Raw genomic sequence first — 19,219 nt, forward strand, 5'->3', positions numbered from 1 at the left:
GCTGAGGCAACACGGAACATGATCGGCACATAAAAGAGAGCACAAAAGGAATGCGTTGCGTTTTTCCCGTGCGTTATTCCATAATATGCATTGATCCCCCCAAAAAATTAGAATACATTTAAGGTGCTTAGCAGAAAATACGCGATGCGCGTTTTATTGTGTCACGCATGGACCCCATTAACGCCAAGACACAATGAAAGCGTTGAAGCATTTCATGCGTATTTTATATTTAATGATAAAAATGGTTTAACGCGCGCATTCTGTTTAGCCCTTAATAGGTTAAAATACTTTTACCTTTTTTAACTGCATTGAAGTGTTCGTTGTTCGTCTTCCTATGTTTGTTGTTTTATCGATGATATTAAACGCATCAGAAGTCTCAACGCGGTCATTCGGCTTCGCATAAATTTTCTGATCACCGCCTTATCGTGAAAAATTGTGATTAGTCCTGTTATTTTAATACATATGGATCGTCCGTAGGCGGACGAGGAGATTTAATAAAATTAATAATAGCTACAATCATTGCTTTATTTTTATATATTTATTACAAATTAGTACATTACTTTCGATACTTTTTCAATACAACCCTGTTGTGTAATCAACACTGTGTACAGCCATGGTTTACCCGCCAAAATTGATTCGCGTGCTGTGCATAAACAAACAAATTTGCAACATTCAACTGTTTCCCCATTCATTGTCATTCGTTTGGTGATTGCGGGCAAATACCGACACACTTTTGGAATAAAAAGATTGTTATTGTTAAGTTTTGTTTATTTTTGTTAAATTGTGAAAAAGTATTCTGTAAAGATGGCTGTAAGTAATGTATTTTATATGTTTTGAAATAAAGTTGACTTGTTTTTTTTTTCGGGTTAAGGATTTACCAAGCTCGCCACCACCAGCTACTCCAAGCGATGCCGCTGATAGACGCGATTTGCGGGCTGCCATGACATCTCCGGTTGGAGATTTTGAGCCCTTTGAAAATGAGGATGAAATTTTGGGTGATCAAACCGTACGCGATGAGGAAGAAGAGGATGGAGAGGAATTGTTCGGTGACAACATGGAAAACGATTATCGTCCAATGCCAGAATTGGATCACTATGATCCAGCAATGTTGGATGATGAAGAGGATTACTCCGAAATGTCACAGGGCGAGCGCTTGGCAGCCGAAGCTGAAATGCGTCGTCGTGATCGCGCAAATGGTATACACAGAGATGATCGCGATCTCGGTTTTGATCAGAGCGACGACGATGATGATGTTGGTCCGAGGGCCAAGAGAAGAGCCGGGGAGAAGGCTGCCGCCGGCGAAGTAGAAGATACGGAAATGGTTGAATCCATTGAAAATTTGGAAGATACAAAAGGTCATTCTACTAAGGAATGGGTTAGCATGTTGGGGCCTCGAACTGAAATTGCAAATCGTTTCCAATCGTTCCTGCGTACCTTTGTTGATGAACGAGGTGCCTATACCTATCGTGATCGCATACGTCGTATGTGCGAGCAGAATAAATCATCGTTTGTTGTGTCTTATACTGATTTGGCAAACAAGGAACATGTGTTGGCCTACTTTTTGCCAGAAGCTCCCTTTCAAATGCTGGAAATCTTTGATAAAGTTGCTAAAGATATGGTGTTGTCTATTTTCCCAACATATGAACGTGTTACAACAGAAATTCATGTCCGCATCTCAGAACTGCCCTTAATTGAAGAGTTGAGAACTTTCCGCAAATTGCATTTGAATCAATTGGTGAGAACATTGGGAGTTGTTACCGCAACAACTGGAGTTTTGCCTCAATTGTCAGTTATTAAATACGACTGTGTCAAGTGTGGTTATGTTTTGGGTCCATTTGTGCAGTCACAGAATTCAGAAGTTAAGCCCGGCTCGTGTCCAGAGTGTCAAAGTACAGGCCCATTTTCGGTAATTATTACTTGTTGGCATTTATATCTTAAATAATTTATTTGACTTTCTCTTACAGATTAACATGGAACAAACACTGTACAGGAATTATCAAAAAATTACACTTCAGGAGTCACCTGGCCGTATTCCTGCTGGTCGTATTCCCCGAAGCAAGGATGTAATTCTTTTGGCAGATTTGTGTGATATTTGTAAACCAGGCGATGAGCTCGAAGTAACTGGCATATATACAAACAACTATGATGGTTCTTTGAATACAGATCAAGGGTTCCCTGTGTTTGCAACTGTTATAATTGCCAATCACATTGTAGTTAAGGATTGTAAGCAAGTCGTACAGTCGTTGACAGATGAAGATATTGCTACTATTCAAAAATTGAGCAAAGATCCTCGTATAGCAGATCGTATCATAGCCTCAATGGCACCTTCAATTTATGGCCACGAATACATTAAAAGAGCTTTGGCTCTGGCTTTGTTTGGAGGAGAAGCTAAAAATCCTGGAGAGAAGCATAAGATTAGAGGAGACATAAACTTGTTGATTTGCGGTGATCCTGGTACAGCAAAATCACAATTTTTGAAATATACTGAAAAAATTGCACCGCGAGCTGTGTTTACAACTGGTCAAGGTGCAAGTGCTGTTGGTTTAACTGCGTACGTTAGACGCAATCCCATATCAAAAGAGTGGACACTGGAAGCTGGCGCATTGGTATTGGCCGATCAGGGAGTTTGTCTTATTGATGAATTTGACAAAATGAACGATCAAGATCGTACTTCCATTCACGAAGCTATGGAACAACAGTCTATTTCTATATCCAAAGCTGGTATAGTAACATCGCTACAAGCTAGATGTACTGTAATTGCTGCTGCTAATCCAATCGGTGGTCGTTATGATCCCTCAATGACATTTTCGGAAAATGTCAACTTATCAGAACCAATTCTGTCTCGTTTTGATGTTCTGTGTGTGGTCAAAGATGAATTTGATCCAATGCAAGATCAACACTTGGCCAAGTTTGTTGTCAATTCACATATCAAACACCACCCATCAAGTGAGGCGGACATAGAAGATTCACAAGCAAACAACGTTAGTGAAATTCCCCAGGAATTGTTGAGACAATACATTGTTTATTCCAAGGAGAATATTAGACCAAAAATTTCGGTAACTATTAAGCATTGCGATATTGTTTTACTTACATAACTTATACATTCTTCCCTTTGCAGAATATTGATGAAGACAAAATTGCCAAAATGTATTCCCAATTGCGTCAGGAATCATTTGCCACTGGCTCACTTCCCATTACAGTAAGACACATCGAAAGCGTAATTCGTATGGCTGAGGCCCATGCTAGAATGCACTTACGAGAAACTGTCACGGAGGCTGATGTTAGTATGGCCATACGTATGATGTTGGAATCATTCATTGAAGCTCAAAAATTCAGTGTCATGAAGAAAATGCGCGCAACTTTCCAAAAATATTTGGCCTTCCAGAAGGACCATTCCGAATTGTTATTCTTTATATTGCGTCAACTTACATTGGATCAGTTGGCCTACATTCGCTGCAAGGATGGTCCATCGGCTACACATGTTGAAATTATGGAACGCGATTTAATGGAACGTGCCAAACAATTGGATATATTTAATTTGAAGCCTTTCTATGAATCAGAAATATTTAAACAAAATGGTTTCTCATATGATCCTAAGAGACGCATAATTTTGCAGATCGTTCAGGAAGCTGCAGTCTAAGATGGCGAAAATAAACTTGTTATTCTTAAGATATATTTTGAGTTAGTAGGACGCATACATAAACATAAGCTCAGTATAGGTTTCATCATTTTTTTTGCAATGAATTTCTGTTTTTATTACATCGTTTCACAAGTTCTTTTCCATTTTTTATATTAAAAGAAAATTTGGCTTAAACCAAATATAATAAAGATATACACATTTTTTAAATTTAAAGTTTGCATTTTTTATAATTAACATTGTCATGCACAATTTGTACGGGAATTATGGAGTTTTTTCTGTATCAAAAATCTTAAAATGTCTTCTTTAAGATAGATAATAAACACGTCAAATATACTTACCCCTTCAATAATTGTGCCTAGCTACTTTTTTAAATAGAAACAGATTAAAAAATTTGGAAGAAGAAAAAACTTCGATTTTCAATTTTATTTAAAATTATCCTATAATCCTAGCTATGTAATATGATTTTATGGTCTTAGAGGCCCTGTATTACACAAATGAGTTTGAATAAATAAATAAATAAATAAAAGCTTAAATTTTAGCAATTACGTAGGTTCCAATTTGCAGGTTTATTTTTTAACAACTTAATGCCTATATGGAGGTATACAAATATGTATATACACATGATTAGTTTTTCCTCAATCGTCTTCTAAACCCATTTCTTTATTAAAGTCTTCCTCTGATATTTTATTTTTCTTTAATTTTTTAAAAAGACGCAAATCATTTGCCAGCTCGTCTAGATCCTCTTGAGTATACTGCGGTTTGCGTTTCTTGGCTTTCGGCCCATTAGCAGCTTCATCCGCCTTTTTGCGTTGTTTCTTAGCTTTTCGCAATTCTTTTTTGGTTTTGGCATCCATTTTCGCTTTCTTGGTTAATTCCCACGATTCGGTGGCTTTTTTGTGTTTTTTCTTGCCCGGCCATTGTCCCGTTTCTTCGTATGTTTTTACTTTCTCTAATCTCGCCATTTCTTTTTGGGGATTTTTATATGTCAACTTTGTGATGTCTACTTCAAAAGACGGACCAATGAAGTTATCAGCTTTAAGAGTTTTAAGTTCTGGCATTCGCGGCATTTGTAACAAACCATAGCCTGTTGCAGCCTTGCCCAAATCGACATCTTTTAAGCGTAGAATTGCATTGCACTCATGTTTACTGTATGCCTGAATATGTGAAACAAAGGCTCTCACAGCTTTATCGTAAAGACCCTTGTCTGCAGCTTGCATTTTGTGTAATTTATTTAGAGTAGTTTGTAGACTATCTCTATTACAACTTTCGTCCTCTAAGGGAGTCAATTCGACTTTCTGATTAATTTTCAAAAACGTGACATACGCATCCTCATTTGGCAGTAAAAACACTAAAGCGTTACCATAGTTCTCCTGACGTGCCGTTCTGCCAACTCTATGTACAAAACTGGCGGCATTTGATGGTGGATCCCATTGTATTACCCAATCAATTTCGGGTACATCTAGACCACGCGCCAAGACATCTGTACATAAGAGAACGGCTTTCTCTTCTTTGCGGAACTTTTCGATGACCTGTTTGCGTTTGTTTTTCATTTTGCCGTGAATCCCAAGTATAAGGCGCTCTTTGAGAAATTGAGGCATTACCTCGTTCCAATATTCAACGCAAGCACAGGTGGGGAAGAATATCATAATTTTACTGTTTTTGGCACGTGATGACTTAAGAAAATGTAAGAGTTCAATGAATTTCTCATCTCCTTCAACGATTTTGTAAAAGTTTTGTAATCGTACTGGTGTGTTGATGGTCGACTTTTCTTTTACGGAAACCAAAACAGGATTACGGAGACCAGCTCTAATAAGATCTGTGACTTCAGTGGTTTGCGTGGCGGAAAAGAGACCAGTACGACGTTGTCGTGGTAAATAAGCCAAAATATTGTTAATGGTGGCTTTGAAACCCAAATCTAGTAAACGATCTGCTTCATCCAGTACCAGTAACTCCTGTAAATAAATTTGACTATTATTGCTTGGAAAATGGTGTAATGTTGGAAAGACTTGCCAAACTCTTAACCCTTGCCGCTAGATTCAGATTACTTTTACGTTGAAACAAGTCTTCTAAGCGACCTGGTGTACACACCAAAATGTTAGGTCCATTGGCCATTAACGACTTGATATCATCTTCTATTGAATTGCCGCCAACAACCAACTGTTGTCGTAGATATGCTAACTGTTCATGTTGCAGAAAACGATCTAGCACTTCTGATATTTGCATGGCCAATTCTCTGGTTGGAGATATAATCAATGCCCCAACTTCTTTGGGTAGCCAAGGTGTTTCGCTGTGTCGCCTTTGTAGCATTTCCAAAAGTGGTACAACAAATGCCAAAGTTTTCCCTGAACCTGTCACAGCCTCGGCAGAGACATCTTTCCGTGCTAAGAGTAGAGGAATTGTTGCTGTCTATTGGGGGGTAAAGCAACATGATAAGTTGTGAAGGGTTTATTTATTTTTCTACTTACCTGTACAGGAGTCATAAGTTCAAATTTCATTTCCTGTATAACCTCTAGCACGGGTTCTGATAAGGGTGGTTTGTCCAGGGAACTCCATTTCTTTCGCGACATGTTTTCTTTTTTTTTGGTAATCTGGTAGTGTGTTGGGTTTGTTTTGATGGGACAACGCACGCGACAGTTGGAAGAAAGGGAAAAGTTTCAATGCGTGATAAAGATGAAAATCAAAGCAAAAACAGCGTTTGCAAAAGAGTTCTAAAGATCGAAAAATTCAGTCTATAGGGTTCTAAAAACAAGATTTTCTTTTAACAAAACAGTGTTTGGTCACGGCATGATCGAGTGTCGAATATCGTTTATGCTCATAGAAATTTGAACGCCGTTGTTTGCTTCCACAATTCATAATTCATATCAACATATTTCATCTTTTTATGCTTTTGTTTCTTATATTTTATGGGATTTTAAACAATATATATGACATAATTGTATTTGTTTCATGTGAACGTAGTATTTTTGACCGATCTTGTATAGACTTTGCTCTGTTCCAGAACTTGCATGAAATGTTGAGACGATCGCCGATTTTTCTTTTATGATATGCAAAAAAAAATGCAAAGTATAATATTCTTGTAGGATCTGAAACAGAGCATCACTTTGTTTTATCATTTATGGTTGATTAAATATTAAAAAACACAACTCTGGAGATAGAGTCTTGTAACCATGGTAGAAGGTTATAGGTAGATGCATCAACGCTTGGGAATATTAATATGTAAAAAGTTTTCCATTAACGACAAAAATATGAAATTTTGTTACAACTGATTTTTATTGTTCACTTAAAATGATGCGAACCTAATTCGATCCTTATTTCATTACTGGGTTGCCTTCATAATTATATGAAAACATTTCACTGTAGAAATTGGCAAGAACATAAAAATAGACCAATTGCAGTAGGACGCCGGATACCGGCATTCGGTCTTAACTGCACGCAACATGTAATTTTCGATACTTGTGTTTTTGGTTGGTGTTAGCCAAAGGACTTGGCAATAAGAACTTCCTTCAAGGGTGGTGGTTGGTTAGACATGCTAGTTTTATGTCTAAAATGTCTGTAACTATAGTAACTTCAATGAATAATTTCGATATTGAAAACAAACATAAAGGGTGTTCCTAAAAGGCGTTACAGTATCTCTAATAACTTTATCTCCGATAATTGTTTAATAGACCTGTCGTTTTGGTAGGACAGGGGATATATACAAGTGCAGGATCTAGCGTTTATTGTTACTTCATCCGATTAAATTTTTAGCCCTCGTCCTTCATGGAAGTTTTTAATGTTTATACTGAAATACTCTAAAACAAATACTCCAAAGCTTCATTATACTCTTACTTATGTTGCAATTTGATGTAAATAATAACTACACAGGGATTAACTGTAATTTATATACACCAGACATTGAAAGTGAATGCAAAAAAAAAAAAAAAAAACACTGTGCAAATATGTTTTTGAAATTTTTGATTAGTTTATCGAGTACGGGTCCTTCGACAGGCCCCTAAATAATAAAAATTAGCATTACAAATTTCCATCACACCAATTTGTGGAATTGCAATTACAATGGTACATGCGTTTGTTTTCAGTCTATATTTTATGTAAATATGTCTGGGGAGTAGTATGACAAAAAAAAAAAAAAAAAACAACGTGATTCGTACAAAACCGTGCAAGGTGAATTTTTTATATCGTTTTTGTTGTTGTTGTTATTCTCGCAGCTAGTATTGTTGTTGAAGGAAATAGTTTTAATCCTTCACTAAAAAGTATTCAGTTATAAAAAGGAGTTGAGGGACAACGGTTGTGCAAAAGAAAATAACTCTTTCACAAGAAGGCAAAAATAAAATAAATAATAATTTTCATTACATATATTTTTTTTTTTGTTTTTAATCAAATAAATATATTCAAAAACAATAATGAGCTTCCATATTGCGTTTGTGTCCATTGTAACGGTACTTGTATTCAATTTGAATTGTCTCGTCGTTTGCCATGATCGTGATAAGCAATATAATCGAACCACCATATTCACCTTCCAAGATGTAAAATATTGTGCTAAAAATGAATTTTACGATTTGAATTATTTTCGTTGTGTCCCCTGCAAGATGTTGGGTGAAAATTTGCAACCATCCGTCGATAGTAAGTATTGTTGTGTAAGCGTAATATTCTAATGGCTAGAAGCGAATGTTGCTGTGTTATTAGGGGATGGGTGTGGATTGGAAATTATATTTAAATGCAATGTCGTAATTTGAGGGAAACAATGGGGGGGAGTTGAGTATTTTTACGTTTTAGCCAAATCTGTTGAAAATTGTCAGAATACTTAAATCGGGGAGTACTGTTATACGGGGACTTTCTTTAAAAGTTGATGGATTACCATTTTTTGTGTTTGGAATTTTAAAGCTGTGTTAAAACTTATTTACAAACGTGTTCAAAATCTTCAAAATAATTAAATCATGTTATGGAGAAATTTTTATTCAATTTTTGGAATTTCTGTTTTCACAAAAATTACCAAATAACGTCAAATCAGTCGATGGGGGACTATGCCTACTACAGCCGAAGCAAAATCGTAGTTTTATACCCTGCGGACAAACATAGCTAAATCGGCTCAAAATTTTCAGCTGCATATTGACTTTCTTGAGTCTAAAATATTATTGGATGTCTTACAAACGGAACGAAAGAATTAATAAACCAAACATATTTTGTATTTTAACTTTTATTTTTGCGACAAGAAAGAATATATTAAGGGGAAAGTATTTTTCCCACACTCCTCAAAATTTGTAAAATGCAGACATATTTAACATTCATATGCAGCTCACAAACAAGTGGTCTTTCTTATTTTGTTTCAGAATTTTCCTGCTCCTGCAGCATGTCAAATCTCTCGCCAACTGTTGCAACAATTCACGATACGGTCAAAGCGTATAGAACTTGTGGAAATATTTGCAATAACACACAGCGCACAAAACCCACCAAGAATATCACCCTACTAAGCCCACAATATTGCCAAACGGATCAGGAAATGCTTCCAAAACTCAATTGCCGATATAAATACATTAATCGTACGCGAACTTCAGCAGCTGTAGATTTTTCAAAATCTATTGAAATTACAAATTTAAATTGGCAATATGATGGCTTGTGCGATAAATGTGATTTGGAGTATAATTTCCAATATCAAGGCTATTGCATAGCAAATGGTCTGCTGAGACCGTATCTGAATTACAACTCATTTTGGCAAGCAAGCAGTACCCAACATTTTGGAAATTTGAAATTTGTGGCATTCTTTTGCATGGCTCTCAACAATCAAACGGCGTGCAATCAATTGGCGAATTTGTGTATTCTTTCGTTCTATTCCTTCGACAAGAATTCACCATGTAGTAAGTTTCTTTTATCCCAAGCATCCGATGTGGTCTATCGCTATGGCAGTGCTGACGAGCAAATGGCCCATTTGCAAATCAAACCATTTTTGTACTATCGCAAAGGCAAGGAAATTGCGAAGGAATTAAGGGAACCAATTCGAGATATTCGTTTTAGTTTGGACGCTAAAAGTGAGGTAAGTTGTCAGGGGTATAACAAGGTGTCCATATGATTGCCTTTCCATTCGGCATATTTAGCAGGGCTTTCTGTGACAAATGTATTTTAGATTGGGGATTTGAGTAAAGCAAACCTTAACACCTGTGATATGAGAACTTTATCTGAAACGATATCGATATTACAAACGGAATGACAAAGTTAATATATCCTCCATTTCAAGGTGGAAGGTATAAAAAAGCTTACAAAAATACTAATGAAAAGCATAGACCTCCTTTTCCTTTCACCACTAAGAAATGAACGTTTTTATGTTGAAAATAAGAACTTTTTTAAATATCCCAATATATGAACTCCTAATTTCTTCTAATCAACAATAAAAATATATGCTTTCTAAAACCCAAGCAATCCAATTTTAATGTTTTAATATTTCATTAAGGCTATGCATTATTGTTTCCTTTTCAGGATAATCGTTTGAATTTTTTCACTGTTTCGTATGCCCTCGATGGTACACTACAGAGATGGGGACCTTTACGATTTCAAGATTTACTTTTGTGCCCTTTTTATAAAAACTCCTGGATACTGAGTGAAAATTCAATTAGATTTGCTCAAAAATATGATAAAATCGAATGTGATCTAACTTTGGAGCACATTTTGGACATGGCAAGAATGTTTGGCAATCAACGTTTTATGAGCATCTTTTTAAATTATTCCAACATTGATGAGTCACATAGAATGATGTTGCATACAATACCAATATTGATTGAGGATATAACTCTGGAAAATAAGGTAAGCTTAAACGCAAATCACTTTCACTTCTATAATTCTGACAGTTATGCAATGGAAATGGAATCGATTTGAATTAAGCAATCGAAATTTAAATCCATTTATGCAAAGACTAGTCGAAACGGTTTCCATCACATACCTCTATATTTTTAGCTTATTTAGTATGCTAATATCATTTTAGTAAGGATTATAATCGGGTTTAAAATCGCCTGTCTTTATAGCGCCCCCAAAAAGAAGACTGGCAATTGGTCAAACGGTTTCAAATGATTGAAACTCACAGAAGTCATGGTTCCATAACATCAAAGATATCAGCCATCTATGAAGATGCTCACAAACTGTTGCTCTATCGTTCGTTGCGTTATGTGGAAAAGTTAGAGTTACATTACGACATACACGATGACAATCGTATTTCCATACCCATATTAAAGTTGAGATATCGCCACATTGAATTCACGAACAATACCACACTGGATATGCCACTGAAATTTCAATTTATCATAAGCAATCGGCGTATTGAGAAGGGAGCCGGCGGTAGTAATGGTGAATTGGCAAATGAAATTATTTTGCCCATACTTTTACTGCTGGCTGTGGTTGCGGCCCTCATTCGTGCCCGAAATATTCGTAAAAGGCAATATCTGGCTCCGAACAATGAAGACTTTTGCCACTTTGCATATTTTACAGAATTTCTTTTACATTTGATATCCTATATGGCACTAGTGTTTTTGTTGTGTTATCTTCTTTGTGTAATCATCAACTCTCTGACTTATTTAAACCAAACTACAGTGGAACTAACCGTACCCATTGTCAAAGACCAACGCTCTTTGGAAGTAATAGTTTATGCTGCATTGGTTCTAAAGGTGGGTACACATACTATTCAATTTTGCTTCCAAAACATATTAGTCCATTGTTCTTTATTTTCCCCACAGTTGATATTCGTGGCCATTTACTTTTGGCGTTTATCACATTTCAACATCTTCTTTATTGACTGGGAACGTCCACGTTGTGGTGATACCAATCATTTCAACTTGAAAAACAATCTTGAAACGTCTTCCGTTTGCTCAAGTGTGCGCACCTACATCAGTGAGACAAATGTCTCAGCATGGCGTAGCATATTCCTGGCCAACGAATGGTTGCATTTGAGCGGCAAACAAAAGACATCAACATTGGTGCAAGGCATAGCCACCTATACAATAGTGAAGGTAATATTCTACAACTGGAATTCCTTCAGAAAATAAATTAAAATAATCTCTTTTTTAGATTTCCAATTTGATCAATCATTCCCAAGATGACATTACCTTGGAGATATTCTATATCACTCTCATCTATTCGGGTGTTTATATCCTACAATATTTTCTCAAACCAATGATTTTGCCACACATTTTTGGCAATAGTTTGCAAAAATTCACCGAACATTGTTCATTGGCTAACATATCAGTATTTGTGTTGAAGGAGCCTTCCTATGGCTATTACATACATGGTCGTTCCCCGCATGGTTTTGCTGACTCGGATATGACCACGATGATAATGCAATTACAACGTGAAACACAAAGTTTATGTGGACGCCGTGGTTTACTCAGCGATACCGATCAGTGTTATATTATAATGCCACCGAAGAATTTAAATAATTATTTTGATAAATTACTGCTGCCATATCAACGTTCGTTTACCGCCAATACTGGTGTGGGAGGGAATTCTACAAATTATCCCAAGGAATTGAATACAATAGAAGGTTCACTGGAGAAAACATCGATTGCATTTAGCAGTGTAAATCGTTTCTTTTGTGCTTTCATTGATCATGTGAGTATTCTCAATAATAGTATTTGGGGAGGATGGCCCTCGTTGAAAGAAGTAAAAATTTGACCATGTCAAGTTTTCGAATGAATGAATTTTGTGCTTAAAAATATAGATTTTTAAGAAATAAAGAAAAAACGCCTACAAGGGCCTGGCATAAAATTTACTTATAGGGTTTTGCAGAGGACTTGGGTGTCAAATGTCTGATTTAAGAAAATATCAAAAATAAAAATTTATAAGAACGAAATGTTCTACAAGTTATTCCTCTTTCTATTTGACTGAAGTCATATGTCTCAGAAATGAGTTACAATAACACCAATAATTGATATAATGCCATCTCTTTATACATTTAAGGGTAAAACGTGACCTGTGTTGAAATATTCCTTTGGGGGTCATAGTATAATCATTGAGGGCTATCATTTCAAAAATGAAAATAAACTTCCACCCAGCACATTGAGCTGAAATTTTTTGTAAAGTGTTTATCAATAAATATCTGTTACTATTTCAGGGTATTAAAGACATGGATTATATTATTAAGGAAAAAACTTTTGTGGAAAGTCTATTCAATTGTGAATTGGATAATTATTTAACAGATCGTAAGTGATAGCAATTATGCATACATTTATATTTTTAAATATATTATTTAATGACTTTTTTTTATGATTTTAGAAAAGGGCACCTTCTACATTGACAAAAATCTGTCGTTTAGTCAAATGTTTCTCTATGGCAATGAACTGCAAATATTTGTGGTGCAATTTCTCTTGTTTTTGGCTGTATATTTGATGTTTCATTCTGTGTTGGCTGCTGCTATTGTAATTTATTCGTTTAATAAGGTAAGTTAACATACAAGAAATAACAAGTAAAAAATAGGTAAAAAACTTTTTAAGTTAAAAGGTTTTATTTTAAACATACATTGCAGTGTTTAAGATAAATGTACTAAAAACCAAAAAAATAATAAAAAATAAATACAGTCGTGGGAATTATAAACATATGCATACGCCATTTAGTGGCTGCGCCATCTTAAATATTGGACTTGTGTAGTATAATGTATTCTTCTTGTCATGCCCTTTTATTTGATACCCATATTGGTGGAATTGAGAAAAAATTATTATCAGGAATTTGGTAGCGGCCGCCATCTTGGATTTCAATTTTTTATATTATATTGTATTCTGCTTGTTGAGCCCTTTCATTTGATACCCATATTGATGGGATTGATAAAACCTACGTTATCCGCCATTTTGAAGGTGCCGCCATTTTGGATTTATAATGATAATGAATAAACATAATTGTATTGTCACCAAAATCCAAAGTTTATACAAAATTTCAGATTAATCGGTTGTCAGGAAGATGGTGAAATTTGAATTACTAAATTTGACCCAAGAATAAGAAATAAATAATAAAACATACGGGGTGAGCTAAATAAAACCTTTTAAAAAACATTAAGTTCGGCCGGGTTAAACTTTTAATATCCTCCACCAAAACAGTTTTATATAAATGTATCTGAATTAAAACTTATCCCACTTTAAACTGCAAATGCCAGTAAGACCATTTGGATAATTATGCTAAAATTTTCCAAATACCATAAACTGGGTTAGGCTGTTATATGGGGGCCATACCAAAGCGGGAACCTCTATAGACAATTTTATACTTCAAGGTTTGTCATATACCAAATCTTCTAAAATACCAAATTTTAAACAATTTCGTGGATAAATGTGATTAGGATTATCAAAATACCGAATATCGGTGGTTATAATTATATGTGCGCTATAGGTTTAATGTTCTGCCACCGGAGCTAGAACCCATTATGAACTACAAATACAAATTGTTGGACAAATCCCTGGAAAAATGTGGCAAAAATATTTAAAAAAGCGAATATGGGGAGGTACTATTATATGTGGGCTATACCAAACCGTGGACCTATACATACAATTTTTCGCCAGAGACGAGCTAGAATCCATTATGACCTACAAATACCAATTTTTAGACATATCCGGGGAAAATTGTGGCAAAATAATCAAATTACCGAATATCGGGATGAACCGTTATATGGGGACTATACCAAAACGATATGTAGGTGGCGATGTATTTTCGATACCAACCAACAAATTGTTCTACCAAATTTTGAAGCTCTACGTCAAACAGACGCACATCGTTAAATCAACTTAGAATTTTATGCTGATTATGAATATATAGACTTTATGGGATCTACGACGAATATTTAGGGATTTTACAAACGAAATGACAAAGTTAAAATGCCCTCCTTTCCAAGGTGGGGGGGGGGTTTAAAATGGAATGTAATTTGAAGGATATATTTTTTTTAAAAATTTTGCGTTTTCCCTCTCCAATTACCCAATTAAAAATACATACATATAATACAACATATTACATTTCTTAGAAATGACGTAATTGTTTTTATTCCTCCGGTGCCATTCCGTTTTTAAAACGCAAAACGAATTTAGTGGTTTGATTAGTAACCAAGATTTTGTATGTTATCTAAATTCTATAACATAATACTAATGTCTATGTATACTTTAATACCATTTCAGATATTGCAAATGATTTTTGTGAGTTTCGTTAAGGAGAATGTCTCTGTGAAGACATTAATTGACAAGCGGTTTTTAATGTGAAACTTTGCGGAAGATATATAATTCCATAATTGTTCAGTTCTTTTAATAAAACATTGTATGTGTTTAAAATAATTTAATATAATAAATTTAATATAAAAGTTAATACCTTTTTGGATGCTGTCGGTAAAAAACGGCAAATCGGTTTGTAAAAGGCATTACAATACAAGAAAAAAAGACTTTTCGGATGTAAGGTGGCATGAACAGTTGAGGCCGGGAGCAAGCCCCATATTCTTAATTCGTTACTTACAGTACATTTGTGTGTTTGATTTGTGTGTTGAAATAGTTCTAACAGTTTCAATTCATATATTTCGTCCAGTTTGTATTTAAATATAGAACCGAAAAAGGAACAACTCAATGAAAACTTACTTATAAGGCATTGAATTCTGGCATTCGTGTGCATCTTTTAAATCCCAAAGAGCTTGTTCTAAATAAAACACCAAGTTGTATTGTTTCATTACATGTAATACGAAGTTTATTTATAAGATAATATGTATATGCATTTTTTTGTTTATTTATTTATTTTTTGTAATTTTTGTTGTTGCTTTATTATTTACTTTTTTTTTGTTTTGCTTAGATAAAATTAAGAAATACATTTTACAAACTTATCAATCAGTATTTTTTTCGTGTGTGTGTGTGGTAATAATAAAACAAATCATATCCATATTAATAATAAAAAAAAAAAAATAAAAACAATTATAAATTCAAAATGGTATTAGGCGATAGATGATGTTGAAATCTGAGTAATAGAGGACCTAAATTATTATTATGTCTACAATGTGGATGCAGGGAAGATAGATGACATGGGTGTGTGTGTTTTTTTGTTGTTGGTAATATTAAAAAATGTTGGTGGAGATATTATGCACTTACACTTTAGGCGAAATTGTATATCTAAGGGTATTTTTTGTTTAAATCACTGTTTTTATTAAATAATAACATAAAAGAGTTGGAAAATGTTTGGTTTTATACTTGTCGTCAGTGGCAATCTTTTTTAACGATTCCTTGCATAAGATTTCTCCTTACATAGTAGAGTTAGTATTTTCTTTATTGTGATCAGTATTATTATTTTGTTTTATTTTTGAATAACATATTTTGTCATGTTTGGAGAAAACATTACATTTGTTTTGTCAATGACTTAATTTATGCTAAATCTGAATGGTACTACTACTTGTGGTATGGTTGGTTATAGTTACCATTTTAATCGAATGTGGTGTTGCTTGTGTGTTCAGTGAAATTTTAATATTTGTTTATTTATTGATTTTGTTATAAGATATTGTTATGCATATATATTTATATTTAATAGTTAAATATTTAATTTCATCTTGCCAATTAGTTTTTAAAACTAATGAGTTTCAGATTTTGAGTTTCATCTTGTCTTCTGTTGAAATTCCTAGATTTTATTTACTTCTTCCCGCTTATTATATATATATTGTTTATTCTATTTAGGATGTGAGCTTAAATTAATTTCGGTTTTGTTTTTTTTTCTTCAATATTTATATATAGTACATACAATTAGACATTGGAAATTCTACATACTAATTATTATAAGAAAGAAAAATATAGAATTAGAGTTTTTCTTTCTAATCTAATTGAAAACATACTAATAATTACTTAATGGTTTTTTTAATTATATTTTATATAACTGTGTGAGTGTGTTGTAATATTGTATGTTTTCACAATATATTTCTCTAAAATCTAATGCTTTGTTATCATAGCTTAGTTAATCTCTACAATTGTTTTTTTTTTATTACTTGAAATGTATTTTATATTTTACACAACAACAATACTTTTTTAATTTTTGGATTATGTTATCATTATTTCTTGCTTTGCATTCAGCTTGATTTTGTATTTGTATATATTAATAAAGAACGAAAAAAAAATATGGAATTGAAATTAGCGTGAAGGTCATGAAGGAAATGCGCTCATTAGATATGTTTATAATGTTCGTGTGTGTGTTTTTAAAGAAAAAATAAATAAAATAAAGGTTTGTATTTTTTAAATTTGTTATTTGTTAATGCTGTTGGAGTCGTTGATAATGAAAGAATTCTTTTTCCTTTAGGCCTTAATTTTTCTATCATGTCCAAAATTATTAAAAAAAAAAAAAGATAAATATAGACACTTTTTAAAGCAGTGAAACTTTTTCCAAAGAATAAGTGTAAAAATACTCTGAAGAATGCATAAATTTACACGACATGATCTTAATGCCCAACACATTTTAATCAATTCAAGTATTTCAATTTTGTAAAGAATTAGAAATCTACTAACATTTCACTTTGTTATCAATAAAATATCTGATTAATCTCTTTGAGCGAGTTAGACAACATTTGGATCCAAAATTTCCACTAACAAAATAAAAAAATGAAATGAAATATAAAATGAGATTTCTGTGCTTCAAACCCACGATGCACCACACTATCCTCTGTATAGTGCGTCTAACTAACATAAAACAAAACTTAATTGTTTAAATTCTTATAAAATAATGTCTTCTAGTAGCCTTAGCCGTATACATTGATGATGATAAAAAATAATAATCATTTTGGGTTATTTTTTTTTTAGTGGGGAAACATCCTCAAGAAAAACGAAAATTGACAATGGTAAAATAATTCAATAAGAACCGACTATTATAAATCGTGTTTGCTTTGTAATATAAATATAAAAACTATCACAATATTTTTTCTTTAAATAATAGAAAAGAATATGAAACATCATGTAAAGGGTCTCCCCCAAATGATACATACACAAATAAAAAAAATAATCTTGTAATGAACTTTGAATGTATTTATGTATAAACTTATAATTGAATGAATACAGTAAATACTTGCAATATATGCATATATTTGTTTTCTTTTTGCTTACAAAAGAATGTTATATGTATGCATGTCTAATAGAAAATTCATTATGATTTATGTTTTGTTTTGTGTGTAGTATTTTCTTATAAATATTAAACGATAACAGGAGTTTCTGGTCTCCTATTCTGTTCCATTTCTTCAGTGTATTTACATTAATATATAAAAATTGTTATAGTGTTTTTTTTCTTCTTCATTAATTTTTGTTCATTAGTTCTTTGAATTAAACGAGGTTTTTTTATACAATTTTAGGCGATGAAGTTTACACATCGTTTATAATATGTTTGGTTTTATTTTTTTTTTTTCAAAATTAAGTTTAACTTTTTGTCTTTGTATGAGAGTACGTTTGTCAGATCGGTTAGATGGGAAGTAGTATTTTCTCTCTGTTAAAATCAGTTCTCTCTAATTTCATGAGAAGGGAGTTACAATTATTCCCTAAGATTTAAAAGTGTCGAAGGTTTTCTTATTAAGCGATCGCACATCTTTTATTTCCTCAACTTCGAGTCATTTTGATAGTTTTAAAATCTTATCATTTTTTGTGCTATTTGTTCTTTAGAACTGCTTCGATTTCCACTACATCTTTTTGTGAAGGGGTTTTGTAATTGTGTGTGTTTGTTTGTTTTGTTTCAAGATTAATTACTGTTATTTTGCATTCGGCTGCAAATGGGCGTAATGCTATATTTTCTGTAATATTTCCATGAATATATTTAGATTGTCTTCAATGATCTTACCCTATTCGGTCTGTTTACGCGCTCTCTTCGCCGGATTGCACCCATCATCGGTGTTATCATCACCGGAACGATGTAAAGATGCGGTGCTGCCATTGCTATTGGTATTCATATTAAGTATGGCAGAGTTAACACTTTTACGTCCGCTGTTGTCAAGCGATGGGGAGGGTGCTCCCGGCGCCGGTGATGCTGATGTTGAGGCAGCATTACTGCCGCCTCCATTCGTTAGGGGATTTGTTAGCAATACATTGGAATTGTTGTTATTGTGATTTTTATTTGCATAACTTGGTAGCCATTTATGCAATTGTTCTTCAAAGAAATTCTCCAAATATTTGGCATTTGTATAGGTCTTCGAGTCCTCCTAGAAATGCAGAAAAAAAATGGGATGTGATGTAATTAAAAAAACTTACGTTTAATTCTATGTTGTCTAAAGAAATGAAACGGAAAACAATGTTTACAAAGAGAATCAAATGAGGGTGAATTTCGTTTAGCAGTAAAATCTTGTGTTGAAATTTCATTTCATTTAGAAAAAAATTATGAGTTATGATGAGAAATTTGTAATATTTACTACCAACTAACCACATATTGCAATTTACATTTGGTGGCAATTTAAACCTCAAATTTATTGCCATATATACAGGGTGAGATAAAAAAACAGCAACAAACTGCTTTGAAGACGTTCGCCATTGAATAGACTTATGAAAACTACAGCATAAAATTATTAATGGTGATGGTGATATACCTTTCAATAATTTGGGTAAATTGGTGGCAGTCTTGGGACTCTATCAAATTTTTATCCCT

General features: G+C 33.5%; 4 protein-coding genes across 10 annotated transcripts in view; 2 read left to right on the top strand and 2 right to left on the bottom strand.

Moving 5' to 3' along the window:
* Positions 1-628: 628 nt before the first annotated feature.
* On the top strand, positions 629-3,832 carry LOC101901766 (DNA replication licensing factor Mcm2). Its single transcript, XM_005188155.4, has 4 exons — positions 629-810; positions 872-1,906; positions 1,965-3,056; positions 3,119-3,832. Exons 1-4 carry the CDS (start codon positions 805-807, stop codon positions 3,638-3,640), a joined length of 2,655 nt encoding a protein of 884 aa, XP_005188212.1. The 5' UTR covers positions 629-804; the 3' UTR covers positions 3,641-3,832.
* On the bottom strand, positions 3,717-6,346 carry LOC101901597 (probable ATP-dependent RNA helicase DDX55 homolog). The gene is made up of 3 exons (XM_005188154.4): positions 6,106-6,346; positions 5,651-6,046; positions 3,717-5,592 (listed from the first exon to the last, which is right to left on the bottom strand). Exons 1-3 carry the CDS (start codon positions 6,205-6,207, stop codon positions 4,276-4,278), a joined length of 1,815 nt encoding a protein of 604 aa, XP_005188211.1. The 5' UTR covers positions 6,208-6,346; the 3' UTR covers positions 3,717-4,275.
* A 1,549-nt stretch (positions 6,347-7,895) lies between these two features.
* On the top strand, positions 7,896-14,950 carry LOC101894933 (meckelin). Its single transcript, XM_005188203.4, has 9 exons — positions 7,896-8,260; positions 8,968-9,668; positions 10,109-10,432; positions 10,651-11,286; positions 11,356-11,628; positions 11,687-12,226; positions 12,729-12,816; positions 12,890-13,053; positions 14,767-14,950. Exons 1-9 carry the CDS (start codon positions 8,041-8,043, stop codon positions 14,845-14,847), a joined length of 3,027 nt encoding a protein of 1,008 aa, XP_005188260.2. The 5' UTR covers positions 7,896-8,040; the 3' UTR covers positions 14,848-14,950.
* A 794-nt stretch (positions 14,951-15,744) lies between these two features.
* Positions 15,745-19,219, bottom strand: part of LOC101901211 (transcription intermediary factor 1-alpha) — a 63,264-nt gene continuing 59,789 nt past the window's right edge. For all 7 annotated transcript variants that reach the window (XM_020038430.2, XM_020038428.2, XM_020038429.2 and 4 more), the window contains exon 11: positions 15,745-18,779. In XM_020038430.2, the coding sequence (XP_019893989.1) occupies positions 18,423-18,779 (357 nt within the window). In that variant the 3' untranslated portion in view covers positions 15,745-18,422. The remainder of the gene's footprint in view (positions 18,780-19,219) is intronic.

Source organism: Musca domestica, unplaced genomic scaffold (genome assembly GCF_030504385.1).
Source record: "Musca domestica strain aabys unplaced genomic scaffold, Musca_domestica.polishedcontigs.V.1.1 12, whole genome shotgun sequence".
NCBI lineage: Eukaryota > Metazoa > Arthropoda > Insecta > Diptera > Muscidae > Musca > Musca domestica.

Coding starts and splice junctions, on each gene's coding strand:
- LOC101901766 (XM_005188155.4), top strand. Junction 1,907..1,964: donor AAAGTACAGGCCCATTTTCG/GTAATTATTACT, acceptor TTTCTCTTACAG/ATTAACATGGAACAAACACT. Junction 3,057..3,118: donor ATATTAGACCAAAAATTTCG/GTAACTATTAAG, acceptor TTCCCTTTGCAG/AATATTGATGAAGACAAAAT.
- LOC101901597 (XM_005188154.4), bottom strand. CDS start 6,207: ATGTCGCGAAAGAAATGGAGTTCCCTGGACAAACCACCCTTATCAGAA. Junction 6,047..6,105: donor AACTTATGACTCCTGTACAG/GTAAGTAGAAAA, acceptor ACCCCCCAATAG/ACAGCAACAATTCCTCTACT. Junction 5,593..5,650: donor CGGCAAGGGTTAAGAGTTTG/GCAAGTCTTTCC, acceptor ATTTATTTACAG/GAGTTACTGGTACTGGATGA.
- LOC101894933 (XM_005188203.4), top strand. CDS start 8,041: ATGAGCTTCCATATTGCGTTTGTGTCCATTGTAACGGTACTTGTATTC. Junction 8,261..8,967: donor TTTGCAACCATCCGTCGATA/GTAAGTATTGTT, acceptor ATTTTGTTTCAG/AATTTTCCTGCTCCTGCAGC. Junction 13,054..14,766: donor TAATTTATTCGTTTAATAAG/GTAAGTTAACAT, acceptor ATACCATTTCAG/ATATTGCAAATGATTTTTGT.